Here is an 11,218-nt window from a genome sequence, read left to right as displayed (position 1 = left end):
CCCCAAACTAAAGTTATTCATCCTATTTTTGTATCAGAGGAAACTCTTGTATTTCTGCTGTTGTTCTGTGTGTTTTGTGATGGCGCTGACAGAATCTACAGATCCTGCTGTCAGTGGATTCTACTGATGATCTGAAACTGTTTACATCCTGGGTTCTCAACGTAATCAATGAGGCTGCTGGAACTGCCGCTCACATCTGCACACAAAGGCACTGCTGTGGCATGATGGGAAATTAGGAAACCTGTTGCAGAAAGTGTTCATTTGTGCAGATTAAACCCTGGAGGAGGCGGGTCCCGAATGTGTTACCATGACGACCGTTACATACGATGTCCTGTATCAGTAGAAAACATGCAGTGGAAAAGAAAACTATTAAATATTTGGTCATTTATTCCCATAAAGTCAACATTTATTCATTCATTCATTATCTGAACCTGCTTTATCCTCACTAGGGTCACGGGGGTCGCTTGGAGCCTATCCCAGCTACTTACGGGCGAAGGCGGGGTACACCCTGGACATTTCACCAGTTCATCACAGGGCTGACGTATAGAGACAAACAATCACTCTCACATTCACACCTATGGGTAATTTAGATTAACCCATTAACCTATCAGTGCATGTCTTTGGATTGTGGAAGGAAGCCGGAGTACCCAGAGAGAACCCACACAGACATGGGGAGAACATGCAAACTGCCCACAGAAAGGTCGTCGACTGGTGTTGGAATCGAACCCAGGACCTTCTTGCTGTGAGGCACGAGTGCTATCCACTGCACCACTGTGTCGCCATATGAAAGTCAACATTTTATTTATTTATCTTTCTTTCTTTTTATTTCTTTCTGTTTCTTTCTGTAGGTTGGTGTTTTTTTCTTTTCTTTCTGTGTTCTGCTTCGTGTGAATCGTGCTCAATGACTCACTCGTTCAATCCTCCCTCGCTGTCGGAGTGTGGGCGATCGATGGTAGGAGCGTGTGCTGCAGATGGTCCATGAGTCTGTTCATCCATTCACAGAAAAAAGACATGAATGAAAAGGACACAAAGAGCTGCTGTCACTTAGACACACCTCCACATGCAGAGGACGAGGGGACATTTAACAGCTGATTTACATGAAAACTGTCCCAAAGACAAATGTCCACATACAGTCTGGACCACCAGCAGACCCCCACCTGGTCTTTACTTCTACAAACAGAAAAAGTCTGATCCTGTAAAGCTGGGGTGACCAACCCTGGTCCTCGAGAGCTACTATCCTGCATGTTTTAGATGTATCCCTCTTCCAACACACCTGATTCAAATGATAAGCCTATCATCAAGCTCTGCAGAAGCCTGATAACGACCGTCAGGTGTGTTGGAAGAGGGAAACATCTAACACAGGGGTCAGCAACCCTGGTCCTAGAGAGCCACTATCCTGCATGTTTTAGATGTTTCCCTCTTCCAGCACACCTGATGGTCATTATCAGGCTTCTGCAGAGCTCGATGATAGGCTTATCATTTGAATCAGGTGTGTTGGGAGAGGGATACATCTAAAACATGCAGGATAGTGGCTCTCTAGGACCAGGGTTGCAGACCCCTGATCTAACACATGCAGGATAGTAGCTCTCGAGGACCAGGGTTGGTCACCCCTGCTTTAAAGGTTCTAAACAGAACCATCAGCGGTCCATGTGGACAGACAGAAGTCCTGTGTTGAACACTGGACTGGGTCTAAACCAGACCAGATGTAGATGAACTGGTCCATCCACAGCACATGAACAAACACACAAACAGAAAACAGAAGAAGCATCAGCAGATGGAGATCCTGCTCAGATCTACAGGTTCACATGGGTCTGAGTCCAGGACCGCCTCCAGACCTTCAAATGGATCCATTTGTACAAACTGACCCAGATCCTGGACCTGATGGACCACGACCCAGATAAACCGTCCCCAGGTGAGTTCATGGACATCAGGAGGGTAGGTCCAGTTTTACACACAGAACTGACCTGCTTATCTGATCCACCGGAGCCTGAACGCCTCATGTGAACAGCAGACTACACACAGGAGCCTGAACGCCTCATGTGAACACGAGACTCCATTTCCCATCATGCACCACAGCAGAACACGGTGTTCTCCTCAGTCTGAGCAGATGATGTAATGCAGCTGCAGATGATGTAATGCAGCTGCAGTGACTGTGAGGTTCATCGTTCTATCTCTGTGAGGACCTTTACCAGCTATTCAGATAACATGATGAGGACCAGGACTAGATCCAGATCACAGCATTGTGTGTGTTGTGAATATGAAAACACTTCTCCACTGGTGGATTGTAACGCTGTCAATCATTAAATGTGAGGGTTCAGACTCATGTCATTCCAGGTTCTGGTTCTGGTTCTGCTCCTGTTCTTTATAAAATAGATGCAGGTCAATGCAAAGAGCCTTAAACACATGAAACCTGATGTGTCTGAAGGTGAGGGAGAGGGAGGGGGAGGGGCTGCACAAATGTGGAGGGGGGAGGAGAGGAACCTCCACATCCTAGCTCATAACGTCACCGTGGGCCAATCAGCTGCCAGCTCTGCCCCAGCATTGTACCGTCACACCAGGTTGGAGACTGAGCAGCACAAACACACACCTGCTGATTAATGGCATGATGACGAGGCCTGGCGTCACATCACACAACCTCATCTGCATCAGGAACACGGTTTGACATTAAACATATGAGATGAAGACAACCTGCATCTGTGTCTGCATCTGCGTCTGTGTCTGCATCTGTGTCTGCATCTGTGTCTGCATCTGTGTATGCGTCTGTGTCTGCGTCTATCTTTCATCTGCGCCTGTTTCTGCATCTGTGTCTGCATCTGTGTCCGTCTCTATGTCTTTTATCCGCACCTGCGTCTGCGTCGTCTCCACCTTCTGCAGAACATTACAGAACATTACAGAACCTGTTTACAGCTGAACAGCACCATGTGGAGATGTGGGTAAACACAGGGGGAAGGGCTCTGGAAGGGGGCGGGGCTCTCGTGTTGGATGCTCTTACTGGAAACACTGACGTCAGCCTGCAAGTTTGGGTTGTGAAGTCATCTGTAGATGAACAGAGAGGATCCAGGCTGACGCTGCCTTCAGGTGCAATGGGGAACACAAGCCTGTCCACTGGTGAACGGTGTTGTGTTCAAGTGCAGAAACGGTTGATACTGTCCACTGGTGCATGGTGTTGCGTTCAAGTGCAGAAACAGTTGATACTGTCCACTGGTGAACGGTGTTGTGTTCAAGTGCAGAAACAGTGTATGGTTTTTCCTGATACGTGGGTCAAACCCTTTTGGATGTGTTCATTCCTCTTATCCAGCTCCTTTTATTTGACTTTTGGTCAAATGTGTAAACTATAAATATTCATTTATATATTTTTGGGCGTGGGTGTTTTTTTTTTTTTGTTTTTTTTTTTTGGTGGGTGTTTTTTTTCAGGTGGCGGTGGATGTTCTTTTTTTCTTTCTGGTGGTGGTGGGTGTTTTTTTTTCTATTGGTGGTTCTTTTTTTCTTTCTGGTCGTGGGTGGGTTTGAATGGAGCCGCAGACAGACCGTTCAGCTGATTCCAGATCAGCAGATGGAGGCGTTAATACTCAGATCTGGGCCCGAACTACCCCCCCCCCCCCATTCTGTGACTAACCACACACTGTCAGCTCTTAAATTTAGCGCTGACATTTGATGTGAGCCTGAAAACCAGAACCAACTGGATCGGCAGCATGGTTCAGTCCCTGAAGTTTCACCAGATCACACGATTCAGGTTCAAGTCGTGTTTCTGCCTCTCAGTCTGATTTATTTCCAGCTTTTAACTGTTCTTTACATGTAGGGAAACAAACCTGATGCATCATGGGATTGAATGTGTGTTGAGTTTGTGTTTTGAGTAGAACATGTCAGAACAAACTCCTGTACGTTCAGGTTCTACACTCAGACCAATAGGATCTAAATTGGATCAGAACCAGGATGACAAGAGCAGAGTAAACTACAAATAATGACAAAGACAAGGTTTTCTATTTGTTTTAGTGGAAAAATTAATAAATTATGAAAAAAATTACATTTACAAAATATCCAAACAAAACCAATGTGAATAACCTGGAAAAAAAAGAAATGTATTCAGAAAAACAAGTGGAATTTTAATAGTGTTCTGCCTGTTTTTATCATTTGTCCATGTTTATTACAGATCAGATCCAAAGACACCAAACATTTAATAAACGACCAAATATTTTTTTAATGAAACCGAATTAGTTCAGACTTTTCAGGTTATTCACATTTTATTGATAAAAGATAGTTTGTTAATGTTAACATTTTCATAATTTAATGTTATTTTTTCCATTAAAACAAAGACAAATATTCAGTCATTATTTATTATTTATATGTTGTGTTCTTATTTGACTTTGGATCATTTTGGTCTGAAGGTGGAAAAAGGAGTTGGACACTTTTACATCACGTCTTCATCTTTCCTATTTGCATTAAAAGTGAATCCACATGTCACATCAATGGATTTAACTCATTAAACATTTTAATAACGTGAGGAGGAGAATATTTATGACATTTATGACCAAAAACAGTCCCTGTGTCCTCCATAAACAGTCCCTGTGTCCTCCATAAACAGTTCCTGTGTCCTCTATAAACAGTTCCTGTGTCCTCTATAAACAGTTCCTGTGTCCTCCGTAAACAGTCCCTGTGTCCTGTATAAACAGTCCCTGTGTCCTGTATAAACAGTCCCTGTGTCCTCCGTAAACAGTCCGTGTCCTCCGTAAACAGTTCCTGTGTCCTGTATAAACAGTCCCTGTGTCCTGTATAAACAGTTCCTGTGTCCTCCGTAAACAGTCCGTGTCCTCCGTAAACAGTTCCTGTGTCCTCCGTAAACAGTTCCTGTGTCCTCCGTAAACAGTCTCTGTGTCCTGTATAAACAGTCCCTGTGTCCTCCGTAAACAGTCCGTGTCCTCCGTAAACAGTTCCTGTGTCCTCTATAAACAGTCCCTGTGTCCTCCGTAAACAGTTCCTGTGTCCTCTATAAACAGTCCCTGTGTCCTCCGTAAACAGTTCCTGTGTCCTCCATAAACAGTCCCTGTGTCCTCCGTAAACAGTCCCTGTGTCCTCCGTAAACAGTCCCTGTGTCCTCCGTAAACAGTCCCTGTGTCCTCTATACTCCTCCAATAATGGAGCTGATTTTATTGTATAATATTGTTTAAATTAGTTATAATATGTCAGTTGGGTAGATCAGGATGAAAAGTGTTGGAACAATTTTAAAAAATATGAACAAGATTGAGTCTAAATAAGTAAATAAATGTAAAAAAAAAAGATCTTTCACATAAATATTTTAAATTCAAGTCAGTTCATCTGAAAGATATTAATTTTTTACAGAGTAGAATGTGTGAGATGTTACTGAGGAGTTTAAAGCAGTGAGGTCACCCCTCCTCCTCCTTCTCCTCCTCCTCCTCCTCCTCCTCCTTCTCCCCCTCCCCCTCCTCTGGTCCTCTGCACCAATCAGAGCAGGCCTGTGTGTGGGCCAATGGGAGCGCTGCGTGGTGATGTCATGCTCTGATAGTGTCTGGTGCTGATGCTGCTGCAGCTTCAGTCTGAGCAGAGACAGATCCACGGCTGCAGGTGAGGGATTCACACACGCATGCAGGCATGCACACACACACGCACATGCACATGCACACATCCCTTCAATCTCTCGTGGTTTCTTTTCTTAATCTGTTGTAGTTTGTTCATTATTTGCTGCATCTCCTCTGGACCCACTTGTCTTTCACTCGTCTCTTTCTTCTGTTTCTTCTCTTTCATGTCTTTGACACTTCATCTGTTTTTGTTTTGTTTGTTTGTTTGTCTGTATTTCAGTCTTTTTTTCGTTTCGTTTCCATGTCTGTTTCATCTCAGTCACTTCTGTGGTTGATGCTTCATGTTCTCCTCTGTTCTCCTCTGTTCTATTCTGTTCTCTGTTCTATTCTGTTCTCCTCTGTTCTATTCTATTCTCCTCTGTTCTATTCTGTTCTATTTTGTTCTCCTCTGTTCTATTCTGTTCTCCTCTGTTCTATTCTGTTCTCCTCTGTTCTATTCTGTTCTCCTCTCTTCTACTCTGTTCTCTGCAGAATGTGTTGCATTCACTGTCACCGCTAACGATGACATCATCGTTCAGATTCTGCACACACAGATGCACGCACGCATACGCATGCACGCACACACACAAAGTTTCCACCTTTGCATTTGCATTGATTTTGTGCTTCAGTTGTATTTTTTTTATTTTTTAATTTTTTGTGTTTTTTTACAGACTCGTGCTGTTTGAATGAATGGGTTTGGGCTCTGAGATGCGTTTAAGGACCGTTGTTGTTCTTTGATGGATGTTTGGAGTTTGTCTGTCTGTGGTTTGTCTTTCCTTCTGTCTGTTTTTGTCTTTAATAAATCTATATAAATGTAAATCAATGTAAATAAACGGTTTCTGTGCTGCTGGTGTTTGATGTGGAAGCCCTGGTTGTGTTTGGACTGAACCGGGACATTTGGACCAGACCCTGGGTTCTGGTTCTGGTTCTGCTGTTGGACTAGTTTGATGGGTTCTAGTTCTGGTTCTGCTGTTGGACCAGTTTGTGCTCACTGTTGGATTCTGGGTAATAGAGCGTGGTGTGCAGTCGGTTCTGTTTGTGTCGGTGACTCATCTGTGATAGAAAATAGAAAAGTGTCTGATGAGTAACATCTGAACTTTGGATCAGAACCACATCTTTACTCTGACTCTGACTGACTGAAGCTCACGTTAGATTCATCAAACTAAGAGTGAAATAAAAAAAAAATAAAAATAATAATAATAATAATAATAATAATAATAATAATAATAATAATAATAATAATAATAATAATACATCTGAATAATCACATCCTAGTTTAACCCTTTGAAGACCAGTGTGTCTGTGGTGACACAGTTTAGAACAGAAGGTTTGGATGGGTTTAATCTGGGTTTTATCTGGGTTTAATCTGGGCTCAATCTGGGTTTAATCTAGGTTTTATCTGGGTTTAATCTCTGATTTATCTGGATTTTATCTGGGTTTAATCTGGGTTTAGTCTGGGTTTAATCTGGGTTTTTTCTGGGTTTAGTCTGGGTTTAACCAGGGTTTAGTCTGGGTTTAATCTGGGTTTTATCTAGGTTTAGTCTGGGTTTTATCTGGATGTAATCTGGGTTTAATCTAGTTTTTATCTGGGTTTAATCTGGGTTTAATCTTGGTTTTATCTGGGTTTTATCTGAGTTTAATCAGGGTTTTATCTTGGTTTAATCTGGGTTTAATCTGGGTTTAATCTGGGTTTAGTCTGGGTTTGATCTGGGTTTAGTCTGGGTTTAATCTGGGTTTAATATGGGTTTAGTCTTGGTTTAATCTGGGTTTAATCTGGGTTTTATCTAGGTTTAGTCTGGGTTTTATCTAGGTTTAATATGGGTTTAATCTGGGTTTTATCTAGGTTTAGTCTGGGTTTGTCTGGATTTTATCTTGGTTTATTCTGGGTTTAATCTGGGTTTAATCAGTGTTGTATCAGTGTTTTAGTGGTGAATTCTGTAAGTACTTGTATATATTAATACTAATGCTGCTTTGGAGAATTCTACTGGTGTGTTTTTGTTCAGTTTGACAGTTTTTTCCCCCTGTTTTTCTCAGTATTTGTGTGGTTTGTATAAATGGTTGATAGTTGTATTTGACGTGTAAATCTTCTCTAGATGTGTGTATATTTGTATCTATGTGTAAATCTACAGTCAGATCTCTCCAGGGCATAGACAGATCTCTCAGTGAAATAAGCGGCTCTGTCTATAACTACACCCCAAAGTGAACCCAGACTATCAACTGGATCCAGTTCATGTCTCAGTGTTTGTTCTGCAGGTTTTTCTTTGTCCTTCTAAAGTCCTCTGTTGTTGTTGTTGTTTTGTGGAGCAGGAGCAGACTCTACCTCACCACAGTGTCTTCATCACCCGTGGACGGCAGCGCTACAATGACTCTGACAGGTAAACCTCTGCCTTCATCCTGTCCTTCCTCTGACTCCACACTCCTCTGTGTTGACTGGACTCATGTGTTCTTCTGTGGTTATTTTTGACAGCGTACACACAGAAGGTGCGGGAGCTCCCCCTGGTGTCTCTGTTCTGCTCCTGCATCCTCCGTCAGCATCAGGACCACGACCACGACGACGACAACAAGGAAGGTCCGAACATCAGCCACAACCCAAAGACCACACCCACCTCAGCCCCAACCCAAAGACCACACCCACCTCAGCCTCAACCCAAAGACCACACCCACCTCAGCCTTTAACTGTTAAAATGGAACAAGCTGGCACGGAAAATGTGTTTTTCAGACTTAAACTATTCCACTGACAAAAACTGAACATGTGCGCAGATACATGTGGTCAATGTGAGAACAGAACAGAACAAAATAGAATAGAACAGAACAGAATAGAACAGAACACAACAGAACACAATAGAATAGAATAGAATAGAATAGAAGAGAATAGAATAGAATAGAATAGAATAAATGACCTCTAGTTGATGTTTTTTATTATTACTCACATTTTCAATAAAACACACGTTAAAAGGCTGTATTTAGTTTTATTTTCACTGTTTTGCATTTGAAAAGTCTGTTAATGTTAATGAAATTCTGCTGATTTTTTAAATGTTTTATTGTAGTTTTACATCTGAACAATAATAAAAGAATAAAAAACAGATTTTAACTCTGAGACTTTGGCTTAGAAACACTGAGGAGATGCTGGTTTTGCATCAAACAATTTTGGTTTTTAATTCATATTCAAAAATAAAAAGACAAAATTAAAAAAAAAAAAAAAAAATTCTACTTGAAGTTTTTAATTTTGCACATTTCATATGATCAATCATCAATGACCAATAAACTTCAACTCAGATCATTAATTTTCTTCAGTAGTTTTAAGTTTTCCTCAGACAAACTCCAGGGAGACTCAGCAACTAGTTTCCATCTCATACTTTCCATTTTTATTTATACTCATATTGATTGGAATATTGATAAATCTGTGACGTGGTGTGACTCTGCCCACTAAATGCTGCTCTATGCTCCGCCCCCTCGCTACTGCAGGTGTGGTCGACCTGAACCTGTGTAGCATCCGTGACATGGAGGTGATTGAGCTGAGTAAGAGGGCAAGCGGTCAGGCCTTTGAGGTCATCCTGAAGCCGCCAACCTTCGACGGCGCCCCTGAGCTGAAGGCGACCACCCCCCCCCGGCAGAAACCATCCCTGGAGGAGATCCAGAAGAAACTGGACGCCGCCCACGAGAGGAGGAAGGTAACGTCAGCTCCTCCCACTGCATCCACCTCAGTGCTTTGTGATAGGTTGATGTGACATGTGTGAAAGTAACCGTAGCAACAGTGAGTGAAGGGGCGGGGCTTAGCGAAGGAGCTGACTCTGTGTGTCCTTTTAGTGTCAGGAGGCGGAGCTACTGAAACACCTGGCTGAGAGGAGGGAACATGAACGCGAAGTCGCCCAGAAAGCTTTGACCAAAGAGCGTCAGGAGCAGCGGCAGATGCACCTGAACGCCTCACAGGAGTGGATGCACCTGAACGCCTCACAGGGGCGGATGCACCTGAACACCTCGCAGGAGCGGATGCACCTGAACACCTCACAGGAGGAGGTGAGTGGTTCCGCTGTCAGGTCCATCTCCTCTGACCCGGTTCTGTTGGATGAAGGTCTAAATGAGGTTGTCTTGTGTTTGTGTTTTTCAGGACAAGACCAGCATGGAGGTAAGGAGAAGAGGGGCATTGTGGGTAGATGTACTGAACAGACAGACCTTGTATAGATGGATCCTGCAGATTCAGGCCCAGACCATGGAAACACCTGTAAAAAAAGAAAACTAACAAAGCCTATAAGAACTGGGTCAGTTGAAATTATAGAGACTCTAGATCACAGGTGTCAAACTCTGGTCCTCGAGGGCCGGTATCTTGCATGTTTTAGATGTTTCCCTCTTCCAGCACACCTGACGGTCGTTATCAGGCTTCTGCAGAGTTGGATGATAGGCTGATCATTTGAATCAGGTGTGTTGGAAGAGGGAAACATCTAAAACATGCAGGATACCGGCCCTTGAGGATCTGAGTTTGATACCCCTGCTCTAGATACTACATTACCCATGAGCCTCAGCTGCTGTGACCAGAAGAGGCCTCCTTCTGTTTTTACAAAGAGTCATTTCCTGTTTGTTCTTGTTCCATCTTTTACATCTATTCCATTGTTTCTGAAACTTAGTAGGAACAGGTGGAGCTAAAGGTCTAGGATCACATGTTAGTTACTGAAGTGCATCCTGGGAGTTGTAGTCCAGTATGTTATGTTTGAGTCAACCTGACTCAAAGGGAACATAAATACTAATACTGATGACTGGGGGTGGCAGAGCTTCAGCGTCCTCTGACGTCTGTCTGTCCTGCCCATCCTCTTCCAGGTGTCCTGATGGCCTGATCACAACACAAGCTGAACTTTCTTTGGAAGCCATTTTGGAGGCTGAGCTGAGAGCCAGTTCTGCTCAGACTGGGTCGAGGCCTGGAAGAGGTGGAGCCGTGGATGTCCTCCACCGGGACTCTGAATGAGATGGACTCTATGGAGGACCAGCTCTGTACCTGAAGGACTCATCATCCAATGGGGAACAGGGGTTTACTGTGCTTTGTTGCCATGCCAACAGTGCCAACGTGTCCATGTATGTGTGTGTGAAGATGCTGAGGACTGAGATCAGAACCACCAAAGACATGTCACACCATCATCCTGGAGGAAAACCACCATCTGGACTTCCAGATCCAAATCCAGATCCAGGTCCAGGTTCAGATCCAGATCCAGAATGGAAACACCACTCCTTGCTAAACTGGCTGAGCTCCACCTGCTGGACACTGACATCATGACATCAACTGTAAAACCAGTTCAGAGTCACTGACCCTGTTTCCATGACGATACAATAACTGTCAATAATCAGATCATTATAAGAATCAGTTGTGATGCGTTTACTGTCCCTTCAGAAATAGGATCATCCGTAAACCCTGGTTCAATCGTTTCAGTCCATTATCATATTTCTGTCAAAGTTTGTTTGTTTGTTCGTTCGTGGGTTTGTTTGTTTGTTCGTTCGTTCATTCATTTGTTTGTTTGTGTGTTCATTCGTAGAATCCATCTTCCTGTTGTTGTCGTCTCCATTCTTCTGTTTTCTGTCATTTCCTACTTTTTCCACATGTTCAGATGGAACTGAACTAAATAAACCAGATGAACCTGTTTACATGAAGACATGGAGGA

The 11,218-nt window shown here is 43.2% G+C and overlaps 1 protein-coding gene across 2 annotated transcripts; it reads left to right on the top strand.

Moving 5' to 3' along the window:
• Positions 1-5,501: 5,501 nt before the first annotated feature.
• On the top strand, positions 5,502-10,769 carry LOC115410636 (stathmin-4-like). 2 transcript variants are annotated; one of them, XM_030122372.1, is made up of 8 exons: positions 5,502-5,580; positions 7,881-7,948; positions 8,041-8,142; positions 9,039-9,244; positions 9,381-9,495; positions 9,550-9,590; positions 9,682-9,699; positions 10,386-10,769. In XM_030122372.1, exons 1-8 carry the CDS (start codon positions 5,534-5,536, stop codon positions 10,392-10,394), a joined length of 606 nt encoding a protein of 201 aa, XP_029978232.1. In that variant the 5' UTR covers positions 5,502-5,533; the 3' UTR covers positions 10,395-10,769. The 2 variants fall into 2 exon arrangements, with proteins under 2 accessions (XP_029978232.1, XP_029978224.1); XM_030122364.1 differs by having other exon boundaries at positions 9,381-9,590.
• The last annotated feature ends 449 nt before the right edge of the window (positions 10,770-11,218 follow it).

The sequence above is a fragment of the Sphaeramia orbicularis genome, chromosome 3 (genome assembly GCF_902148855.1).
Source record: "Sphaeramia orbicularis chromosome 3, fSphaOr1.1, whole genome shotgun sequence".
NCBI lineage: Eukaryota > Metazoa > Chordata > Actinopteri > Kurtiformes > Apogonidae > Sphaeramia > Sphaeramia orbicularis.
The sequence above is the reverse complement of the archived record's forward strand: the minus strand, read 5'-3'. Positions and strand labels throughout refer to the sequence as shown.